Consider the following 25,017-nt stretch of genomic DNA (forward strand, 5'->3'; position numbering starts at 1 on the left):
GATTTTGGCTTATTCTATGGGGACTAGAATAAAATTTTATCTACATATTATGTCTCATTATTATGTCTCATCATTTTTAGCCACAGAATCTTTTCTGAAATTCTTTTTTTAGCTTGATGTACAAATTTGAGTAATATATATATATTTATATATGTGTATATATAATATATGTGTTGTATATATACATATGTGTATGTATGTATATATATACATATACTTATATATAAAAATATGTATGTGTGTTTAAAACACAACAACCTAGGGTTTGAAGAAGGTAGCTTTTACCTGCTCCAAGGTGCTCTCTAAACCTCTTATCCTTTCTCTCTCTTTGCCTTATTGTTTTTCTTTCTTAAGAGCTAGGTGGTGAGATAGAAGAACGGAAGTGGGTTTAGAGTCCTTTTTCTACCTCTTCTTTAATTTTTTTATGTAAATATTCCACTAAAGCTATTTATTGTTTAATTTATTTTGTTTTGTCCTTAAAAAGGAAACATTTCTTAGAGTATGTATTCCTAAAATGTGGCCAGAAGTGGTCAGGTGGCTAGATGATGGAGCTAGGTTCTTGTCTCTTTCTGTCTCTACCCTGAGAAGTCTTACTAATGGCTTATATTTTAGCCAATATTTATACAATAGAAGTGAAAATATTTTCTGCATGTTTTAATGATATACTTTGAATAAAGGGTGCTTTTAAAAAACGTCAAGATCTCTGGATCAAGAGAAATCATAGAATTTAACATGGCAAGGACAATGCACTATAATTGCTTTAAGTATTTGACAAGTTTTTAATTATTCCTTTAAATATTTTTGTACGATATCATAGATATTTTTTGCAGACCAGCTAATTTTGACAAAAGGTGACCTTATCACCATAGATTTAGGTCTTTTCTAACAAAAGCCTAAGACTTAGTATTAAAATTGAAACCGAAAGTTGATTATTTTAAATAATTTTCGGTATATGAAATACTAGAGGTTTTGAGTAATGTGTGTAATATGGTCAGTAATATATTATTTTATTACATTTATTTGTTCAGAAGTCTTACCACCCCATGTGAGGCCCCTGAGGATTGGAACTGTATCCCCAGGGGCCAGCCCTATGTTTATGCATGCTTGCATCAAGGAAAGTAGGAAGGAATCTGCTTATAGGTACTACCTCAGGCTCCTTTGTTGCCTCTTCAGTTCTGTGATCTATGAATCTAATTAGAACCTAGATTGTATGTTCGCTTTCAATAAATGACTGAGATGTTCCTGGCAGACAGGGAGTCTAATGCTCACTGTATTTATGTAAAGAGTTACATATTGAAAGGAGTTAAATGAGAATTAAGAATGGCATCCAAGTTTTGAAGGTAGTCAAAATCAATTTGTGTTAGTGGAGATGAAACATAGAAACCAGATTTAAGGGGTTTTTTTTGGTATTGTTTAAACTACTGAAGGTTAGTTCTTAAGGTTACAGCTTTAGTCTGAACACCAGAGGATGTCTCTTTTTAATTTGTTCACCAGAGGGAGCAACTTTTTCTAATTAGCACAAAGTCGCCTTATTGGCTAGTGTTAGACACCCCATTTTAGGCTACACATATGAACATTTTAGCAAAAGGGATAGAATCAAGAGTGGGATCCCTGCATGTTTTTTCCAGATGTAGATAGACTTTTATTCAATTAATTTTTATCTAATTAGATGAGGTATCTTTCTGAATAACAAATATAATTTAAAAGTAAAAGCTTGAGAGATTAGAAAACAGTATATGATTCTGAGATATGGTGGAAAGCAAATATATTAAATGCCAACAATACTGGTTTTTGCATATACTGGTGAGGAACTTTATCATAGCATTCCTATATCAGGTGATGTTTCTTTTTCCCTTTGCAGAAGATGAGAATGTGATTTAGAAAAATTAAATGATTTCCCACACTCACCTTTTTAGGAAGAGGTAGAGCCCGTGCTTATTCTGTTACAATGACCATCTTCCCACAAAGGAATTAAAGGTCTAAAGAGATTAATTATTTTTAACTGAGCCTGTCAAGTTTTCAACAAACATAAATATTTAACTAGGTTTCAAAAGAAAAAGACATTAAAAATCAAATCCCATTTTGGTTATAAAAAATGGTCATAGCTAGTAGCACATATATCACAGGAGCAAATAATAAAGGAGGATTTATATGGCTCTTCCCTATATGGCCATGCCCTGTGAAAGCAAACGGTAACTATACTCTGTGGGGATTTAGCCTGTAGTAATCTTTTGCAAAGAGTGTGCGTGATTGGCCCTCAGGAGCTTCCTGTGTTGTGGGACTGACGGAGGCTGCTGGTGATTGGGCCAGCTGGGCTGCCACTCACTCTTGGCCCGGAATGTGGTTTGAAGAGTTGGGAAGTTACTGAGGCTTGGAGGCGCTTACAAAAATGTGGCTGTCAGAGAGGGAAGTGCACTTAAAATGTGAAGACATTAGAAAGCGTTCCGCCCACAATTTCCTTGTTCTCAACGGCTCAGTTTTTACAGGACTAATTCTAAGTTAAGGTAGGAGCATTTTCTCTCTACAAAGGGCTTAAAAAGAGGTGGAGTCATATGTAAGTTCCTGTTTTTACAATAATTCTTTTGTGAGCTCCATCGTATCGAAAATCCGTGGTATCTGCTTTTGCTCCCATGTGTAATGCAAATCATGGGCATGTTGAACCAATGTTTTGTCCTGCGTGTAAAAAGATTTCAGTTAAATTTTTAATGGTGAATTTTAAAGATTTATTGATAAAGATATGAATGCAGGAGTTTTTTTTCTTTCTTCAGCCGTAAAAATCCTAAATTTACTTAGAATTTAAGCTGTACCTGCAGTTACCTTTTCAGAAGGATTTCGGATGGATATTTTGGGAATGTAGGGAAAAGAAGAGTTTTGAAAATCCCATCAAGTTTTACCAGTAGTACATTTAAAACCTTCTGATCAAGCTGCCATTCATTTGTTCTTGCCTTTGGAGACAACGGACTTCTAAACTTGAAAAATGCTCATTTATAATCAGTTGAATCTTGGAGTTTGTTGTTTAGACTGTAATGTAGTTCTTCCTCTTGATAACTTGATTTATTGTTCTTTTCCTCTGATGGGGGAAGGGGGTTAGAGCCTGTGAGGTGATAATCAGAGGGAAAAGATTCTCTGGGGAATTATTTTGTTTCCATATGAACAGTCTCCAAATAACCTGGGCAAGTCATTTGATGAATCTGAGACGTAGTTTTCTCATGTGTAAAAGGAAGAGTTAGACTACTCCCTAGTTGTCAGTTTTCCCCCTCCCGGTCCCCCAGCACACCTGAGAAATACAATCCAATCTTTTCAGTGACCAGTAGCTCCTTAAATGGATTCCTGTCAGAGTGTGCGATGGTGTATGGGTGGGAAAGCTCTGTTTTCCACCAGGTGAATATGTAGTTAGTTGGGGAGTTTGCCTCCAGAGGGCTGGTCCTCCATCTTGAGAATCACTGTGTCTATACGATCTTTGAGGTCCCTCTGAGCTCCCAGTTTATGGAACCTAAAAACAAATGTGTTGTTGTGTAAGGAATTAAAAATAAACTTGAATTTCAAGTAAGTTTCATTTCATGTCCCTATTCTGTAAAAAATCTTTTTTAAAAGTACATTTTTTTTTTTATTAAAAAGGTATCACTTGTTTATTATAAAAATACAAAACTCATAAAAAAAAAGAAAAAAGCCTCTTGTAATCTTTCCACCCAGATATAATCCTTGTTAACATTTGGAATATATTCTTCTTCTAGATGTATAGGTAATCAATTAACTTTTTGGAAACCTTTTTAAAGAAACATATTTTAATGCAGATCAATGAACTCTGAGCATTACCTACTAATTGTGCCCTTACCCTCTTTTATACACAATTTGCTCATCTCTAAAATGGAGGTGGTTCCAACATCAAGTCATTATGAGGTTTAAATGAAAACTCATGTGAAAAAAACACAGGGCCTGACACACAACATATGCAAATTGTTACATTTTATTTTTCCAGTCTTCCTTTAGAAATGTTAAAGATTATTATTTTTAAAAGAGTTTTTTGTATTTGTTTGTTTTTCAATTCAGTGCCATATGAAGGCTCAGAAAAGGGGTAAAGAACAACAGCTTGACATTATGAACAAGCAGTACAAACAACTTGAAAGCCGTTTGGATGAGATACTTTCTAGAATTGCTAAAGAAACTGAAGAGATTAAGGACCTTGAACAACAGCTAACTGAAGGTGAGAATTTAAGTTGATTTAAAGGTAAATTAGTTTTGGTATTAAAAACAAATGGCACCCAGACAAGCATTAATCCAGATATTAGCTGAATATGCTTCAGCTCTTAGTGCTAGTATTTGATAGGGAAATATTGACACAGTACACAGTATATAATAAAGATTTTTAAAATTTATTTAATTTTGTTTTGATGTCCTAGTAAGTCAGGTCATTGCAGTCAGTAGGCAAGAAGTTAGCTACATGATCATGATAAATTCTGGCATGTGATTGTCTTCCTCAAGGCATAAAATCCTTTCAGGAGTAAAGAGCCCATTGCCATCAGGGCATTCAGTGTCTAGTTACAAGGAAAGTGTAGAAAGAATTTTAGGATCTACTTTTGCAATGCACATTTAAATTGTGACATTGCCATCGTGGAAGGGGAGGATGAAAGGTTATAGTGGTGAGAGCCTTTGCTTGGCATAAGATCCCAGTCTCTGTTTTGCTATTATCAGCTGTGTGACCTGGGACATATTATTACTGTCTAGGTCAGTGGTTCTCAACCTTCCTAATGCCATGACCCTTTAATACAGTTCCTCATGTTGTGGTGAGCCCAATTATTTTCATTGCTACTTCATAACCGTAATTTTGCTACTGTTATGAATCGTAATGTAAATATCTGATATGCTATATGTGTTTTCCAATGGCCGCGACCCACAGGTTGAGAACCCCTGGTCTAGGTCATTAGTTGTTCGGAAAATTAAGTGAGATAATGTTCATAAAGTGCCTGGCACATACTAGGTACCTAATGTATGGTTGGGGTTATTTTGGTGTGTTTCTTTTGTCTTCAGGTTTCATGTTTATATTCCCAGTCTTGGATTAGTCTTGTTTGTTGAGTGGCTTTTGTTTTGTGTATCTAGCAGCAAGAACTCAGTTTTGTGTACTTTTTAAATTTTATTTGGAAATTACTATTTTAAACTTTTTACAGCAAGAATTAAGCATTTTATAAGCAATGTTCACTGAATATACTATTTTTATTATATACCTACTTAATACTCCTGTACTAGGGATAATATGGGGAAAACTATCATATCTTGAAAAGAAAAATAAGGTAGTAGGAAATAATTGAAAGCTTAGACTTTCATTCTTAGCTGGTAACAAATAACTAAGGAGTCTAAATGAGGTATTCATATATCTTGAGAGCATTTTCTTATATACACTATTACCTCCCCCCCCCTCCTTTTTTTTTGGTCTTAGGCCAGATAGCAGCAAATGAAGCCCTGAAGAAGGATTTAGAAGGTGTCATCAGTGGGTTACAAGAATACCTGGAGACTGTCAAAGGCCAGGCAAGTCAGGCTCAGAATGAGTGCAGGAAGCTACAGGATGAGAAAGAGACATTGCTGCAGAGACTGACCGAGGTTGAGCAGGAGAGGGACCAACTGGAAATAGTTGCCATAGATGCAGAAAATATGAGGAAGGTATGATTTGTTTTTTTCTTTTCTGTTTTCCCTTGCCTCAGAAATAGATGATGTCCAAATTAAGTAAGCTAAACAAGTTAGCAACAATGCACTTATAAGTGGCAAAAAGTATTTAGTGGCTATTTAGTCTTGTTTTTTCCTTTAGTTGTGATACACTTGGAATTATTGTTTTTCCTTTACTAAGAATGGAAGCTTATTTTAGCTGAGTTTCTGTTCCTGGAAGATATTGTCAAATAACTCTAAGTAATATGAAGTTGTGGCCATTATAAATGTGGTATTAGATGTTCATATTTTATTATTTGAGTCCTAAAATTAAGTACAATAATTTTTCTTATTTTTTTGTCATTACTTCATAATTTAACATTAATTTACAGATAAGACAGACACAGTATTATACCCTTTTTTACCTTATTTGTTGCCATTTATTAGATTTCACGTTATCTTTTTTAGTTGTTTGGCAAATTATCATGCATGAAAACCCAGGTTCTCAAACCTCATCCTCAGTAGGGCTGGCTCTGGAAATTTGAATATTTTAACATGAAAATTTTCAGGCCTATAAAAATACCAAATTTAGTATTTAACACCATGTACTCACAATTCAGCTTAAGAAATAAAACATTGCAGATATAGTTGAAACTCTCTGTGTATCCCATTCCATAGCTAACAAAAGCCTGAATATGGTTATTTCCCTGCATCTCTCTTATTACATACTAGAGGCCTGGTGCACAAAATCTGTGCACAGGTAGAGTCCCTAGGCCTGGCCCCTGACCAGGACCGATTGGGGTCTTCCAGCTGCCAGCCAGGGCCTTCCTTCCCTGGCTGCTGGCTGCCGGCTGGGTCCTTCCTTCGTTCCGTGCCTCCCCCTGGTGGTCAGCGCACATCATAAGAAGTGATTGAACTCCTGGTCTCTCGGTTGAACTCTTGAGGGGACACTTTGCATGTTAGCCTTTTACATATACAGATGTATGCATTTGAAGCAATATGTAGTATTGTTTGACATCATCCATCCCTTCAGTACACATCTCTTAAAAATAAGGACTTTTTTCCCCATACATCACTATGATACCACTATTACACCTAGGAAAATTAACAATAATTCCATAATGTCATTCAATATCTGAACCATATTCAAATTTTCCCAGTTGTGCCAAGAATATCTCTTATAGCTTGTGTGTGTGGGTATGTGTGTCCAGGTGGTAGTCCTAGAGTGTCCCACATTACAGATTTGTCTGATTGTTTCTTCATAGTGTGTTTAACATGTTTTCTGTGCTCTGTATAAAATAGTGTCTTTTTTTAAATATTTTTTTTATTTTTATTGATTTAAAGAGGAAGGGAGAGGGAGAGGGAGAGAGAGAGAGATAGAAACATCAATGATGAGAGAGAATCACTGATTGACTGCCTTCTGCACGCCCCCTACTAGGGATCGAGCCCACAACCCAGTCATGTGCCCTTGACCGGAATCGAACCCGGGACCCTACAGTCCGCAGGCCAATGAGCCAAACCAGCTAGGGCAAAATAGTGTCTTCTTTTAACTTCATTTTCCTCTGGTTTACTGGAGAGGTTGAGCATCTTTCATTTGTTTATTTACCATTCAGTGTTCTCTTCATTGAATTCCCTATTCATATTCTTTGCCCATTTTTCTATTGGATTGTTTGTCTCTTTCTTAATGATTTATAGGAATTCTTTATATATATGGATACTAATCCTTTGTTGATTATAGATGGAGTCTGCATTTCGAATAGGCAACCCAATTGATTCAAATGTGCTTTTTGGACCACTCATTGAGAAACTCTTCTATAGAAGTTCTCATTGTAGGATCCCCCTCTTTAATCCAAAATAGTTTGATCTAATTCTTTAAGATCCCAAATAAGTAGATGGAAGCTGTAATGTTTAATTAAAATGGGATACAGATGGGATAAAATGACTCAGAACTGAGGTATGCTGATCAATATGTACTTGTATTCTTGTTAGCTACTCATTTAAGTTACTCTGTTATCCTTAATATTTGAGAGTGCTCATCCCATTTTGTTCTGATAAGTGAACATACTGTGGTTTAATATAAAAAGTGTGGGCTTTGGAGTCAGAGATCTCAGCTCATATTCCGACTGTGTCTTTTTTTAGCTCCACAGCCATCTACTCAGGTGTTCATTCTCCTAACTGGAGATAGAAGATTGGGAGAAAACAACAAAAATAATAATATCTTGTCATACACAGTAATTATGAAGATGAGATGAAATAATGAATGTGAAAACATTTATTCCAGTGTCTGATAGAAAATAGGTTTTAAATTTTATTGTTCTCTCCCTCTTTTTTTTTTTTTTTTTTTACCTGTTCAGGTACATTTAAAATACTACACTTTAGGAAACATGTTGGTAGCTTACTGGTTTTTCTGATTGCTTTTAGTCAGATTACATTTCTGATTACATTTACTTTTCAGCCTGGCCCAGCCTGTGGCTTCATGATATTGCTAATGAACACTTTCTGAGCCAGGCTGGCCAGCATTTGGTTTACTGTGATCAAGTTACTTATAATGATTTGCAGGTGCTTAAGCAGCACAGTGATGGTTTTGTAGTTCAACATACCCTAAATCCTTCCAGGAGCTTGCAGAGCTAGAAAGCGCCCTCCAAGAGCAGCATGAGGTGAATGCATCTCTGCAGCAGACCCAGGGAGATCTCAGTGCCTATGAGGCTGAGCTTGAGGCTCAGCTGAAAATACGTGATGCTGAAGCCAATCAGCTCAAGGAAGACATGGAAAAACTAACAAATCTTAGCCAGGTAAGTAAGAGCATAAAGCTGTCTAGAAACAAAGTAGTCTGTGGCCTTAACATATCAGTCTTCCTTTAATATAATGTAAAATTGAATACTTCTTTTTTAAAAAATATATTTTATTGATTTTTTTACAGAGAGGAAGGGAGAGAGATAGAGAGTTAGCAACATCGATGAGAGAAACATCGATCAGCTGCCTCCTGTACACTTCCTACTGGAGATGTGCCCGCAACCAAGGTACATGCCCTTGACCAGAATCAAACCCGGGGCCTTTCAGTCCGCAGGCCGACACTCTATCCACTGAGCCAAACCGGTTAGGGCAAATTGAATACTTCTTAATATAATATATGTGGAGTGATGGGAAGAGCATATTTTTGAAGTCAGACATTCTGAGTTCAAATACTACCCCTATGTGAACAAGTATAAATCACTTCATTATTCGGAGTCTCTGACAAATGCCTCTTCCTCTGTAAAATGGTTATGATGAGGATAAGGGAGATAATGGGCATGAAAGCACCTAGCAGTTAGTATTCATTAAATTCTAGTCTTTCTCAAAACAGCTTTAAGAGACCTCTTTTAAGTTGATGTTACATTTTATTTTGCAACTTTGTATTTTGGTTGGATGAAATATCCACTCATTTAAATTATATTTGCAAATTAGACAAATAGTTATTTATCCATAAATACTTACTGATTGACCATTGAGGGCCAGGTGCTGTGAATGTTGCAGAGAGCAGCACAGACATGGTCACTGTCCTTGTGAAACTGACAGTCCAGTAGTGAAATGAGTGTGGGAGAAAGAAAGGGGTAGGGTTTTGTGGCTGGGAGAGGGATGGTCAGGGAAGACTACTCTACAGAAATGATGTTTCAGCCAAGACATGCATAAGGAGTGGGGTGAAAGTGGTAAGGGTAAAAAGGGTAAGTGTTGTAGGCGTAGAGGCGAAGACAAAGAGCATAGTGCATTTAAAGTGCTGAAAGTATACTTCTAGTATCCCAGGAGCAAGGAGAGGAGTAGGGAAAGAGGGTGAGAGATAAAGGCAGAGAGGCTGACAGAGGCCAGTTATAGTATAGTATATTCTTTATCAGATTAAAAATAGAGATTTGTGTAGCACTTAGCCAAATGGACTGCATCTTCCTCCAGGTTCAGGGTCACCCTGACCTTTACTGTCTGCCTGCTAAAAATCTGAGTCAGGATTCTGCTTTAGTTTTCCAATAACCTTGTGCTTGATCATGTGTCTGGTGATCATTTGTTTACATTGTTCATCCCCCCCCTAGATTCAGAGCATAGTGTGTGTTTCTGTTGTTTTTTCAGAAACAGACTAGAACATGAGGGAGAGTTAATATGGTCTTATTCAATGAAAGTGAAATAAAATAAGGTAGTTTGAATCCCAGGAATTTATGTGAAACAGCATTTGGATGATTAGAAAAGGAAGTAAAAATAGGTCTTATTATAGTAATTATTTTGTATTCCTTTATCAGATATCAAATGACCATTTGCCAATTGTCAGGATTATATTTTTTAAGATTATCAAGTTTTACAAAACTACAATTGATAACAACATGGGGGGGGGTGGACTACAGTGCTATGGTCAAAGTGCAGAAAATAGAAGATTGGGGGAAAACAAAATAACAGTAAATACGTATTTTAAATAATAGTGAATAAAATTTCTAGATGGTATCTGCTTTCAAATCATTTTTTTTTTTTTAGTTTTAAGCCATCCCTAGCTTGGAATCCATTGTCCTTTGTACTTTCATTGTCCTTTATTTTTTTTCCTCATAAGTCTTGACAAAAACATAACACCTTGGCCTTTTTACAAATTCACTTGGTATTGAAGGGTGCACTCCCTTCCTTGGCATTAGGACTGCCAGGATTGATCTTCAAAGCACACAGTAATGGTAGATAGCATAACGGATCTCTCTTTGTTCTATAGGTCTTGATTGGTACATTTGCTTATGTGAAATCACTTGTGAAGCTTGTTGAGTATAGATCCCAGGGCCCCACCCTAGGTATTCTGGTCCATCAAGTCTGAGATGAGTCCAGGCTTATGCTTTTTTTCTTTCTTTTTTTTTTTTAGAGAGAGAGAGAAACATCAATTTGTTGTTCCATTTATTTATACATTCAACCTTGTATTGGGAGGACTCTCTAACCAACTCAGCTACCTGGCCAGGGCAAGGCTTATGCATTTTTAACAGGCACACCAAGGATTTTTTTAAAAAATATATTCTATTGATTTTTTACAGAGAGGAAGGGAGAGGGAGAGGGATAGAGAGTTAGAAACATTGACAAGAGAGAAACATCGATAAGCTGCCTCCTGCACACTCCCTACTGGGTATGTGCCCACAACCAAGGTACATGCCCTTGACTGGAATCGAACCCAGGACCCCGGAGTCCACAGGCCGACGCTCTATCCGCTGAGCCAAACCGGCTAGGGGCACACCAAGGATTTTTTTTTAAAAATATATTTTATTGATTTTTTACAGAGAGGAAGGGAGAGAGATAGAGAGTTAGAAACATCGATGAGAGAGAAACATCGATGAGAGAGAAACATCGATCAGCTGCCTCCTGCACATCTCCCACTGGGGATGTGCCCGCAACCCAGGTACATGCCCTTGACCGGAATCGAACCTGGGATCTTTCAGTCCGCAGGCCGACGCTCTATCCACTGAGCCAAACCGGTTTTGGCCACACCAAGGATTTTGATGCAGGTGTTTGAGGACCACAGTTTGAGAAGTATTGGTGTAAGGGGAAGTAGAGCAGTAATTGTTGGATCACTCACAGAGCTTTTGAAAGGAGGTACTGGGCCCCTATTCCCATGGAGATTCTGATTTGGTGTATCTGGGCTGAGCTGATTTTGATGCTTACTCTCCTTTAAGTATCAATATTTAAGGAGGCATGTGAAAAAAATTACCTTGGATCTTTAAATTTGGAAGTACAAACCTAAAATTGAGTTGTTATAAAACCATAGCTAGCAAGGGACTACATATATATGTAAATTTCTTTTTGCCTTTTTAGATCATAAATTATTGTTATTTTGTGTTTTCATATCATTGCTTCTTATGGCAATAGTTAGAACAACTAGCCCTTCAAGCAGAACTTGAGAAGGAGAAGCAAGCCCTCAAGGATGCCCTCGGAAAAGCCCAGTTCTCAGAAGAAAAGGACCAAGAAAATAGTGAGCTCCGCAAGCAACTTAAACAGCTGCAGGTAGAGATTTGCTGGTATAGAACAGTGATGGCAAACCTTTTGAGCTTGGCGTGTCAGCATTTTGAAAAACCCTAACTTAACTCTGGTGCCGTGTCACATATAGAATTTTTTTGATATTTGCAACCATAGTTAAACAAAGACTTATATTTTTGATATTTATTTTATATATTTAAATGCCATTTAACAAAGAAAAATCAACCAAAAAAATGAGTTCGCGTGTCACCTCTGACACGCGTGTCATAGGTTCGCCATCACTGGTATAGAATATATTCTTACATGGGGCACTGAAAATGTTGACATCGTTAGTCAGCAACTTGACAGTCTGCTCTAACATGTAGTAAGCAACTTGAATTATCTATATATATAAAAGCCCAGCAGCTGAACAGCAGACCGATCAGAATGACCTGTCTACCAGTTGCAATGACGCTCACTGACCACCAGGGGGCAGACGCTCAACACAGGAGCTGCCCCCTGGTGGTCAATGCGCTCCCAAAGTGGGAGCGCTGCTCAGCTGACCGAGATGAGCGGCGCTCCCACAGCTGGCCGATCCCCGCAGGCCACGTCCTCCACCAGTGCATGAATCCGTGCACCCGGCCTCTAGTTAGAAAAAAGAAATTCTAAGTGGGACAGTATGAAAGAGAGTCTCTGTTCCCTTGTGAGCCCATTGTTTTAAAATTATTAATGTGCATATCCTTAGTGGTGTTATGATGGTGCAAAGAATGTGACTAGAAAAAATGTGACTAGAAATTTTGAAATTACTTATGTCTATTATATTCCTATTGGACAGTGCTGCTACAGAGTCCTATGAAGAGAGAACCCCTAAAGTACTCTAATAAGAACTTCTGTCATTTTTCCTTGTACTTTCATCCACCATTTTTTTTTTACAATGTCATAATTTTTGATATGAGTTAATGCTGGCAATGAGATGGAGGCAATGTCAGTGTAAACTCATGGGCAAGAGCAGTATCTCGTGTTTCTCCTAGAAGCACATTTGTCATCAGACTGAACTAAAGTTATCAGATTGGTTCCTTCTCTTTCCACTGAAATATCTATCCAGGAATTTAACTAGAGTGGGCTGCAGTAGAACTTCTTAACTATAAACAGTTTTTACAATCCCTGTCTCCGAAAGAATGCTATTAAAAATGCATCCTTTTTGCATTAGTGGAAGTTTTCTTTGGCCAAATATTTTTATAGCTGTTGTCACAATGATGTGACCAACTGCAGGAGAAACAGGTGGACAGGATTTTCCAGATAATTAAACTCTCAAAGAGGACAAATGTCTGAACAAAGTACCTGGGTCAATACTCAGTTTTCAAATCTGTGAGGTCAGGGGCCGCTTGGCTGACTGGAGTGGCAGCTGTTACCCTACCCCAGAAGTGAAGGGGCAGAGTTGCTCTGGTTTGGGAAAAGCTTCCAAAAAGCTTCCAAAAAGTCATGCAGGTTTGTGACGAATAAGACTAAGCTCATCCAAATTCTCTTTCTCCAATGCCTTGAATATTTTTTCCTCAAAGTTTAAGGAAATTTAAAAGCCTAGAATTTAATTTTTACTCCTATCAGTTTAACTCCTGAAACAAATAACATAAAAGATGTACATGTTTTCTATTTCTGTGTGTGTATGTGTTGGGTGTTCATCAGATTATTTTTTTATTTTTATTGTGGAAAATTTCAAATAATCACAAAAAAGAGAACAGTCTTATGACCTTTTATTGATCCAGCTTTAACAATTCTCAACATTCTGCCATTCTGTTTCAGTTAGTGTGCTTTTTTTTCTGGAATATTTGAAGGAAAATCTCATGCATCTTTATTGTACTCATAAATACTTCAGTATACGTCTATTAAAGAAAAGGACTAAAGCCTATTCTTCAGGGACCTTCTCCAAAGTAGAAACTGAAGCCAGCTTTCCAGGATGCTGGCCCATGCTGTGAGACTATCTTAGAAGTCATTTCTCTGGTTATTTAACCTACTAACCTGCTACAGAGTTCAAGTTAAACTCTCCTCACCAGTCTTTGTCAGAAATCATTTAGTTGCAGTGAATTGAAACCTACTAACACTACCCCAAGAAAGGAGATGGCTTACCAAGAACCAGAGCTGTTCTAACAATCTTTCAGAGGCTTCACAGCCCTCTCATTTGTCATTCTCTATCTGTTTGGGCATTGCATGTACATCAAGAGACATCATAAGTGCCTGGTTGTGTCTTTTGTGACTTTAGATTGATCAGTAGATTCAGATATTGTTAGTCCGAGTGGAACGGGTTAAAAGAATTAGTAAAAGGTGTTGAATAAAATTATCATATGGTAAGTAATACCGGGTCTATATGTGTATGTGGGTATATTTTTAATTTTGTTTTGCTAACTTACCTCCTCATTTTACCTTCCTTCACAGGATGACAATAACCTATTGAAACAGCAACTTAAAGATTTCCAGAACCACCTTAACCATGTGGTTGATGGCTTGATTCATCCAGAAGAAGTGGCAGCTCGTGTTGATGAGCTACGGAGAAAACTGAAGTCAGGAGCTGGAGAAATGAGGTAATGGAAAATCAAGACCTCCAAGAATACGGTGGGCCGAGTTGTGAGGGTTAGTGATGAAATCACCTTTCCCAGTACTGTAAAATGGCTGAGTTCTTTTGTAAGCTTTTCCTTTATCATATTTCTATAGTTGAGACAAAAGATTGCTTAATCAAATCGTCTGTCACTGATTTTTTTTACATATTAAATATTTTATACTTTTTGGTATTATTTCATTTTAAAAACATAAAGGTTTTAAGAGTAATTCCAGAAAGTTCATTGCATATGGTTAGGAAGTAGAGACACTATGTTCTCCTACTTTAAATAGAGAACAAAATATCAGATGAAACTAAGGCTAATTTAAATGTATGAAATGGACATTTATTCTTTGAGAAAACGTCATTTTAGCCTGTGTTTCTAGGGTAACAGAGTCATTTGATAAAACAATGGTTTGCACTTAGGAGATGCTCAATAAGTTGTTACGGATTGACACCAGTCCCATTCCATACAACTTTTTTTATTCCTGCACTAATATTACCAGCATGTTTGTACCCGACATCTAGCATCAAAATAAAATGTCACATTTATACCATCTTTTTTCTCCCTTACCAGAATCCATAGTCCTTCAGATGTCTTAGGGAAAAGTCTTGCTGATTTGCAGAAACAATTCAGTGAAATTCTTGCATGCTCCCAGTGGGAAAGAGAGGAAGCACAAGTAAGAGAGAGAAAACTCCAAGAAGAAATGGCTCTGCAACAAGAGAAACTGGCAAATGGACAAGAAGAGTTCAGGCAGGCCTGTGAGAGAGCCCTTGAAGCAAGAGTAAGAAAAGGGCAAGAGGCAGCTGGAGGGAAGTGTTTGGCAAATATTCAATTTTTTCAGCAAATTACAATGCTCCCTTTCTCGTGTAAATAAAGTATAAATGTTATTTTCAATCATAACAAGTCAAGCTGGGTGTGACTAAAATTCAACCCTGAATATGGCTACTGATGTTAAAATCAGGCTTCTTTGTGAAACTGTTTTCCTTGTCCTAGAAGCCAGGGAGATGTTTCTTAACATGCAGGCAAATAATGTCACATTGCTGGAGTATAGTATGGTGCCAGAATTGGATTTTTCTTGATGTAATTATTTAATGAGACAAGCATTAAAATGGATGCTAGAGAATATTCAAGAGAAAACCATCCCCAGTAACTATTGAGTGCAAAATTTTGTTACATTTTTTAGTAAAATGAAATATAATTCCCTCAAAAGCTTTTATTTTGCTTAAAACATAGTTTTGCTTAAAAATCATCTCTGAAACTCCCATTTCCTCACAGATTAATTTGGATAAGAGGCAACATGAAGCAAGGATCCAGCAGTTGGAGAATGAAATTCACTATTTGCAAGAAAACCTGAAAAGTATGGAGGAAATCCAAGGCCTTACAGATCTCCAACTTCAGGAAGCTGATGAAGAAAAGGAAAGAATTCTGGCCCAACTCCAAGAGTTAGAGAAAAAGGTGGGGTAGACTAGGAAAGTGAGACACATGAGTTCCTGCTGCTTCGTCCTGCCCCAGCAATCAGGCCAGCTGAGAAAGGGGTGTGATCCACAGTCTCCTCTGGCTGAATTGCTGCCGCGACTCCCCCGCCCCCCGCCCCCCCCCCCCTCGCCCCTTCCGTGACACTGACTGAAGAGAAACCTGGATGCATGTCATGAGACAATGATACCATTATAGATGCAAAGAAAGAATTAGAATGCTATGGAGTGACTTTAGAACTGGTGAGGTGGTAGTTAAATGCTATTGGGATGACTGCCTCTTTCCAAACCCCTTGCCCAATTGGACACATCTGTGGGAAATTACTTATAAACTTCTCATCTTTCTTTCTAACACCCTGGCCTCTCTTTGAACTTCTCAATCCTACATAACCATCTTCTCCAATTGTCAGATCCTAGACCTTGTCCAAATTGTGCCCACCACCTTTGAAATCACAAATTGAAGCATCACTCTTATCATCACCTCTTTTCTTACTAGCACCCCATGCTGACATTTTTCAACATTATTGAGAATTTCACTACATTAGCCCCGCCTTTTCTGTTTGTTAAGTCTTCCTATCTTTATTTTCCTCCTCGTTCAACTTAGATTCCACAGTCTACCACTGTAGCCATTTTTGCAAATATCCTCAAATCCCTTGCCCTTTTCTCCTGTCTGTCTTCTCTGACAAAACTGCAGCTATTTGCTTTCTTTGGGCTTGCAGACATGCTAAGTATTCCTGGAGGTTAAGTCGCCTTTCCAGGCATAGTGGTATCACTATAAACTCTTGGTTAACCTACCTTAACTGGGGAGCTTTACCCTTTTCTCCAGTAAGCTTATTCTCCTATGCTCTATTGTTTCATGTCTTCTCACTCCTCACACCTACCATCTCCCTTCTTCCAGCCTCAATGAATGACTAGCCTCATACTGAGAACCCATCAGTCCCCAGTCTTACAGAGCCTGCCTCCAAAATATATCTGGAATATATGTATTATGTTCTTCTCCAGTGCCACCACCTTCATTCAGCCATTTGTCTTCTGGACACCTGCTGTGACCACCTGACAAGTCTCCCACTTCCGCTAATGACCCTGCTTCACAGAGCAGCCAACATGTTCTTTCAGAAATGTGAATTGGCTCTTGTCAGTCCATCCATGTCTCCCCCATCTCTAGTGGCTTCTGTTGTACTTAGTATAAAGTCCAAAATTCTTAAACTTATGAGGCCCTGCATGATTACCTCTGTTTAGTTCATTCCTTTTCTAAGTATGCTCTTTTTTAAAAAATATATATATTTTATTGATTTTTTTACAGAGAGGAAGTGAGAGGGATAGAGAGAAACATCGATGAGAGAGAAACATCGATTCAGCTGCCTCCTGCACACTCCCTACCGGGGATGTGCCCACAACCAAGGTACATGCCTTTGACCGGAATCAAACCTGGGACCCTTTAGTCCACAGGCCGACGCTCTATCCACTGAGCCAAACGGGTCAGGGCTTTTTTTTTTTTTTTAAATTATATTTTTATTGATTTCAGAGAGGAAGGGAGAGGGAGAGAGAGATAGAAACATCAATGATGAGAGAGAATCATTGACTGGCTGCCTCCTGCACACCCCGCACTGGGGATCAAGCCCGAAACCCAGGCATGTGCCCTTGACCGGAATCGAACCTGGGACCCTTCAGTCTGCAGGCCAACGCTCTATTCATTGAGCCAAACCAACTAGGGCTCTCAGTATGCTCTTTCTTTCAGCTAATCAAAAATGCCAAGTTCTGTCTTCCCTCCTGGCCTTCACACCTGCCATTCCCTCCCCTGGACCATGTTCTTCCACTATTCTTCTTCCTGGCTGCTGCCTTCCTACCAATCTAGGTCTCCCTGCTTTTCTCTCAGACCGTGCTCTGTTCTGTCCCTTGATAGCACTAATCACAACTTTAGTTATTTGTCTCTGTAGGTGTTTAATATGACTCTCCTAAGCTCCTTGAAGGCAGCAGCCAAATCTGTTTTCTTTGCCACCATATGCCTACTGCCTCAGTGATTCAAAGCAGGTGGTCTATCACTTGGTGATAGTGCCAAGAAATGTTTTTCCAATCAGTGAATGAATTTATTATCACTAAGATTCTTGACTAAGAAGACTGATTTCATTCTAAGTTTCTCTTACAGTTTTGAGATGATTTTATTTATTCATTCACTTAGTGAATATTTATGGAGCACCTACTATGTACCAGGTATTGTTCTAGGCATGGGATGTGTAGCAGTAAATAGTACCCCTGCCCTAATATTAATTACATATTAACTCATTGTTACCAAATGATTCATATGTTTAATTAATATTTCTTTTATTTTAGAAGAAACTTGAAGATGCCAAATCTCAGGAGCAGTTTCTTGGTTTAGATAAAGAATTAAGGAAACTTAAAAAAGCTGTGGCTGCCTCTGATAAGCTAGCCACAGCTGAGCTCACCATTGCTAAAGACCAGCTTAAGTCCCTTCATGGAACTGTTATGAGAATTAACCAGGAGCGAGCAGAGGTGAGTTCACAGGTACAGAACAAGTTTCCACCAGTGCTGCTTCTGTCAAAAAACATAACAACTTGTATTACTGATCTTCTTATAGACTTTGGCTATTTATTAAACCACTATCAAATTATATATTTCCCTTCAGACCTGCAGATTGTATTTCTCCTCTCACAGCCCTGCCATGGGTACTGAACTCTATTGAGTCCTGAAAGGAACCATCAAATGAAACATACCATCCCTACCTCAAAGTGTAGGGATCTGCTTAGGGAGATAGCTATCTTTGCAGACCCAAATAAAGGTCTTCAAGTCTCACCATGTAATCCTCCTGAATCTCAGACTTTTCATCTTGTGCAGTCAGATGATTAATATGTTACCTCATAGGGCTGTTATGTCTCCTGACTGAGATAATGTCTGATACAGTCTTTATAGAATGCAAATGCTAATGAGATTAAGACAGTAGATCTTAGGAGAGAATCTAATGATGAGAGTCCAGAAAGACACCAGTCATGGAAGACTGTAGAACCAATGAAGGAAAAATTGAGCCCTGCTCACTTCTGATGCAGCACCCTATCCCACCCATAGAGGGGTAGAACAGCCTGCCAGGTGATGGGAACAGTAGAGGACAAGGTGGGACTTGGCATCACATATACATGGGATAGCCAGGCAGGCAATCTGATGAAATCAGAGGAATCAAACTAGGAGGAAGAAGAAATGAAGAAAACAACCTATGAAAGCTGTGGGGCCTTTCTCATACCTCTGTCCCAATAGGAGTTGCAGGAAACGGAGAGGTTCAGCAGAAAGGCCATGCAAGCAGCCAGGGATCTGACTCGAGCAGAAGCAGAGATTGAACTCCTACAGAATCTTCTCAGGGGGAAAGAGGAGCAGGTCAGTGCTGGTACCTTGAGACCTCCTCCTGATTGGGTCCTTGTCAGTTCCTAAAAGACTGATCATTGGAGGGGATATCACAAATGATTTTGAATTGCAATCACTAGTCAGTCAGTGCTTTATTTTCTGTGTGCCAAGGATAGTGTAGTTTATAAGGAGTGAGGCAGTTTCCTCATTAGTAAAGTATAAGTAAAACTTCTAGAATTACAGTCAGTGGCAAGAATAAGTGCATATGTGAAAGAATATTCATTGGGAACTTTGTGTGTCTGATTTCTCAATAGTTTCGTATTGAGATGGAGAAAGCAGATGTAGATACCACAGGAGCAGACTCACAGGTGCTGGAAATGGAGAAGCTGAATGAGACCATGGAGAGGCAAAGGACAGAGATTGCAAGGCTGCGGAACTTATTAGACCTCACTGGGGCTGGTAAAGTATTGGCCTTTGATTGTGGTAGTGGTACTGTAGTTCCAAATCAAAACATTTTTTTTTTACCTTTAGCAAATTTATTCAACTGTTACAGATCAGTTTTATGCTTGATTTACCAGCTGTGATAATTAGCTTAATAAATAAAAGCAAAAATTAAAATTTTTATGTAAGTACAGTATTGTATTAAAGGATTTGATCACAAAGAGATAAGATATTTATTTTTGTATTTTCAAAATAAATAATGTTTACAAATCTGTTTATTTTCTTTTTCTGGCTTTATAAGTGAACAACAGAAGGCTATGACTGCTCTTTAAATGTTAGCTAGGCAGGCTGAAAATCAACTTTGAGGAATTGATAAAAGTCATTGACTCTCATGGAATCACTTGTATAGAGAGGAAGGAAGTAGATGGTTTCATAGACAACTTTACATAATGGCTTTCCTTTACAGATAAAGGAAACTTTGAAAACATTTTGGAAGAAATTGCTGACCTTCGACGTGAAGTTTCTTATCAGAATGATTACATCAGCAGCATGGCAGATCCTTTCAAAAGACGAGGCTATTGGTACTTTATGCCGCCACCGTCATCATCAAAAGTAGGAAGTCTGTGGTGCTGGGAGTATATACTGAATTGTCTTGAAGAAAGTGTGACAATGTTCTTTTCCCAAAATTTGTGAACAGGGTTCAAGAACACATATCTAGGCTAAGCCATGCATTGAGGTTCTTAAGTGTTTTCCATATTTGAGATGAAAATAGGGCCTTCCCAAGGAATGTGGCAATTGCCCATTCATACTTAGGTGGTATAGGGTCCCTGAATGGGAATCCTATAAGGGGATAACACAACTTGAGCCCAGAGAGCCTGTTAAAACGTGGGTATAGAATTGTACAGATACTCAGACAGAAAAATAGGCACCTGGATTTCATTTCATTTTAACTAACATTCATTCAGTGGTTACTAAAGTCTAGTGCTAGGCAATGGTGGGGGACTATGATGAATGATATAGCCCCTGCTCTCAAAGAGCTCATGGGCTGGCAGGGAAGGCAGGCACACCAATGTAATTACAAAGCAGTGACATGCATGTGACAGCAGACTTGACCTGTGTACTTTGGTTGCAGAGAGGTGTGAAGGCTTCACTTTGTGGGGAGTTCAGGAAGGAAGGCTTCACAGGCAGGATGGTGAAGTCAACACTTAGCAACCAGTAAGGGACTGGCTTTTAGGAAGGAGGGAACACCTTTTGTGGAAGTAACTTGTGGGGCTGGAGGGTTGGATGGGAACAATGAAGGTGAAGCTGGAAAAGTAGATTGGGGTCAAGCTTTTAAAAAAGGGCTTTAAAAATCCCTTGCACTTAATTATGTAGGCCTTGGGAAACTGAGGTTGTATGTAATATGATCAGAACTATAGTTTAAGACAAATAATTGGGCTGAGTATGCAGGCTAGACCTGTGAGGCTGAACTCTCTGTGAGGCTGTTTGAATACAGTCAGGTGAAGGATAGAGACCAGAGCTAGAGCAGTGGGACTGGAGCAGAAGAGATGGCATTGAATCATGTTCAGGAGACAAAATGGTGGGGGCTTGAGACCTGAATGTGGTGTGGAGAGTGAGGAGAGGACTGTAAGAAGCACTCCTCAAAAGCAGAGGGGTTGGGTGACATCTTGCCAGATTCAGCTGACAAGCAGCAGTCAGAGAAGCAGTGTGACGTGCTAGGTCCTAGGGCTGTGTAGACTTAATCAGCTCCCCAAAGAGCAGAATCTCAGATTCTTCACTCAGAAAACTAAAGGAAGCCAACATCCGTGGCACAACCAGGGTTGGTGGTGGAAACAGTGTGAGTGAGGATTTGGAGAAAAGACCTACAACTGGATAGACCATCTCCTTAGGAGAGAAAGAGTAGCACTCTAAAGCCATGCCAATCTCCCAGGGCAGCAGGAGGCTAATATCCCCAGATTCCCTTGAAAGTTGATTGGTGTTCTTTGTCTCAGTTGCTGAGCAATCAAGGACAAGGCAAAAGAAGAGAAACCACCAGGAAAGATAAGTAATGGAATAGTGAGGCAGACACCCAGGCATTTTACCTGTCCATGTAATCACATCTCACTTCTATTTGTGAAAAGTGAGAATTGTGATATATAAAAAAATAGTTTTGTTCTCAACTTTGCTACATCTTAGTTTTGCTCTAGATTTTATTTCTCCAAATCAGTCTTTTCATTTGTCACTAGAGGCCTGGTGCATGGATTCGTGCACAAGTGGGGTCCGGCCCACCCAATTGAGGTGAAGGGGACCGCTCGGGGGAGGGGCCACAGGTGGTTGGCTGGCCCCACCCCCTGGTCAAACTCACAGCTGTGGGGACAATTTGCATATTAGCCTTTTATTATATAGGATAGATAGTGTGCTCTACTGTCATTTGTTTTAGGTTTCCAGCCACAGTTCCCAGGCCACCAAGGACTCTGGTGTTGGCTTAAAGTACGCAGCCTCAACTCCCATTAGAAAACCACATCCTGGGCGATCAGACCGGAAGGAAGGCAGTGGACCTCCACCTGCCTCAGGATACTGGGTTTATTCTCCCATCAGGAGTGGGTTACATAAATCGTTTTCAAATAGAGGTAAGTTAGGTCACATAAGGTAGTTGTATTTCTCTTGCCTGTTTAATAACTTTTTATTGGTTCCCTGAAATCTATAAGACACAATCCAAACTCCTTAGCTTGCTCTGCAAGGGTCTCTGTGACTTGGTCTTGGCCAGTGACCTCTTGTCCTTTAGTCTCATCTCCCATCACTCTCCCACATGTCAGCCATATCCAGCTGCCTAAGATGCAGCATGCCATTTCCTCAGACCTCCATGTTTAAGCCCTCTGTTTGGAAAGTCCTTTTTCTTCCATCCTCTCCCACACCTATTTCTACTTATCCAGGTCCTCAAACACCACTTTTTTTATGGAGTCTTCCTCTACCCTGCCTCACCCAGGCAGACTGAGCCGCTTCTTTGCCTGTGCTCCTGGAGTGTGGCAGCTTACATCCTTGAATCATGGCATTAATTTGCTTGACTAAAATAAAGGATTAGAAGTCTATTTTCTAAAGCTTTGTGGGAATGAGTCAGACCTGGGGTAGATCCTGGGTTTTTCACTAAGTAGCTGTGTGACCCTAGGCAAATTATTTAGCTACTCTGAAACTTTAAATCTTTAAAGTGGAAATACGACCTTCTGAGAATTTGTTCATTCAGTACCTGTTTATTGAGTGCCTGCTGTGTGCTAGGTTCTCTGTCATCAGTGATAAACATAGTTCTTGCTTGCAGGGGAGGCAAGTAAGTAAATCAACACCTTAGGGCAGCAGTTCTCAACCTGTGGGTCGTGACCCCTTTGGGGGTCGAACGACACTTTCACAGGGGTCGCCTAAGACCATCAGAAAACACATATATAATTACATATTGTTTATAGTAGCAAAATTACAGTTATGAAGTAGCAACGAAAATAATTTTATGGTTGGAGGTCACCACAACATGAGGAACTGTATTAAAGGGTCGCAGCATTAGGAAGGTTGAGAACCACTGCCTTAGAGAGTGCTGTGCGTTGTGATGGTGGTAAATGCTGAGAGCTGTGGGATTTCATAGCGTATCTCCTTGTACATCGAGCGAAGCAGGCACCCAAATGGTTGCCGAATAAATGAACAAACGAATGAAGACAAGGAAAAAAAGCACACACAAACCAATAGATAGTCATAAGAAAAACTCAGGTATCAGCCACTGAAAATAATTTGAATCCCTGTTTTGATCTGCTTTTCAAAATTGCTTTTACCTTTTTTATAGAATTTTATTCTAAGATTTCTGGTATCTGGCCTAAATGCTGCTGTTTTCTGCTAAATTTGTTTATCTAATAAGCCATGGGAGTAAAACACTTCTTTTTTTTTAAGAGTTTAAATTCTTTATTGTTTATTACATAAGTCTCCTTTTCCCCCCCATTGACCTCTCCCTGGCCACCCCCCCTACCCCCCCCCCCCCCCACACACACGTGCCTTTCACACACCTCTCCCCCGGCCCCCCCCCTCCCCTGTCTGTGTCCATTGGTTTTGCTCATATGCATGCCTACAAGTCCTTTGGTTGATCTCTTACCCCTCACCTCTTCTGTTTATTTCTTTCAAGATGCAGACAGTAGAGGAGACAGCCCAGAAGAGAGCGAGCTGGATGACCAAGAGGAGCACCCATTTGTGCCTCCTCCTGGATACATGATATACACTGTGTTTCCTGATGGCTCTCCTGTGCCCCAGGGCATGGCCTTGTATGCACCACCTCCTCCATTGCCCAACAATAGCCAACCTTTCACGCCTGGTACTGTTGTTTATGGCCCACCTCCTTCTGGGGTCCCCATCGTTTATGGACCTCCACCCCCCAACTTCTCCATCCCCCTCATCCCTATGGGCGTGCTGCATTGCAATGTTCCGGAACACCGTAACTTAGTAAGTGGAAAGACATAAGACCCCCTATTCATACTGCTTCCATGGGAGACTGAATAAGGTTACTTACTTAATAAATTGGCCTACTTATGAATGGATTATATCCCCAAAGTATGTTTGTAAGGCTGATGTTTAGAACTGAGCAACCATTCTCTTATTAAAATACTGGACAGGACTTAGGGTACCAAATCAGTCTACAAACCAGGTTTATATAACAAAATAGTCCAGAAAGTAATCATTTTTAGAAAGTTTACATGTTTTTCTAGTGATGAGTACTATATTAATGTGTATGTGTAAGTATATTCATATATGAGTGCCTGTACTTGTACACATACCTGTGTTTATATGTGTTTAGATCCATACACATGTATGTGCTTGTATATAAACACATGGATGAGTAGCACACAGCAAGGTTTTGATGGGGATTACTTCTAGGTGGTGAGGTTTATTATTATTTCTTCCTTTTCATAGTTTTTTCTTGTACACAGAATTTTGTATCTGTTTCTCCCCTTTAATGTTGCAAGCACTTCCCCATGGTTTTACAAATGCTTCTAAATAGTATGACTGCACATTTATTTGTAGGCACTATGGTTTACTGTGTGTAAATTTTTACTGTATTTCGTATTCTTTTCTTAGTTTAGATTCCAAGCAATGATTATTTCCTAATCACTAGCTTACCTTATAACTTTTTGGTTCTAAAAAAAATAAAATTTATTTTACAAGCTCCTCCTCCAAACTCAAGACACCTGGAGCGCTTTATTTTTTCCTTTTCTTTGTAGCAGATTGAGAAAAAGGGAAGGTAAAGGACTAGGACACCTGGGTGTTAGCCACCGTCCCATTTTAATAGGTCAGACTAGTTTCAGAGGGACTGTGTGCATTAATATGGTTAAAAATGGTAATCATTCCCATTGTCTTGCAGTTTTTCAGTGCACATTGAGTTTATAGCAATTCTGTTGGTTCAGTGTTTGATAATCTTTTAAGCTGGTTCTTTTACTCCCCATTAGTACCCAGCTGTTTCTATAGTTTCCCAAGTGCACTTTTTTTGTTAAAGAGTAATTTATTGATTTTAGAGAAAGAGGGAGGGAGAGGGAGAGAAACATCAATAGGCTGCCTCCTGCATGCCCCTTATCAGTATAGAG

At 39.0% G+C, this 25,017-nt stretch overlaps 1 protein-coding gene across 4 annotated transcripts in view; it reads left to right on the forward strand.

The window, feature by feature from the left end:
• CNTRL (centriolin) overlaps positions 1–25,017 on the forward strand; it is a 79,503-nt gene that overhangs the window by 30,748 nt on the left and 23,738 nt on the right. For 3 of the 4 annotated variants that reach the window (XM_070430819.1, XM_070430821.1, XM_070430822.1), the window contains 13 exons: positions 4,051–4,204; positions 5,435–5,655; positions 8,253–8,429; positions 11,488–11,622; positions 14,005–14,150; positions 14,742–14,949; positions 15,444–15,623; positions 17,972–18,151; positions 18,908–19,024; positions 19,306–19,450; positions 19,899–20,044; positions 21,852–22,041; positions 23,568–23,881. In XM_070430819.1, the coding sequence (XP_070286920.1) occupies positions 4,051–4,204; positions 5,435–5,655; positions 8,253–8,429; positions 11,488–11,622; positions 14,005–14,150; positions 14,742–14,949; positions 15,444–15,623; positions 17,972–18,151; positions 18,908–19,024; positions 19,306–19,450; positions 19,899–20,044; positions 21,852–22,041; positions 23,568–23,881 (2,313 nt within the window). Of the gene's footprint in view, positions 1–4,050; positions 4,205–5,434; positions 5,656–8,252; positions 8,430–11,487; positions 11,623–14,004; positions 14,151–14,741; positions 14,950–15,443; positions 15,624–17,971; positions 18,164–18,907; positions 19,025–19,305; positions 19,451–19,898; positions 20,045–21,851; positions 22,042–23,567; positions 23,882–25,017 lie in introns of all 4 variants that reach the window. The other variant, XM_070430820.1, reaches the window with a different exon arrangement.

Source organism: Myotis yumanensis, unplaced genomic scaffold (genome assembly GCF_028538775.1).
Source record: "Myotis yumanensis isolate MYYU_CA2020_CCGP unplaced genomic scaffold, mMyoYum1.0.hap1 SCAF_12, whole genome shotgun sequence".
In the NCBI taxonomy this organism is placed as follows: Eukaryota; Metazoa; Chordata; class Mammalia; order Chiroptera; family Vespertilionidae; genus Myotis; species Myotis yumanensis.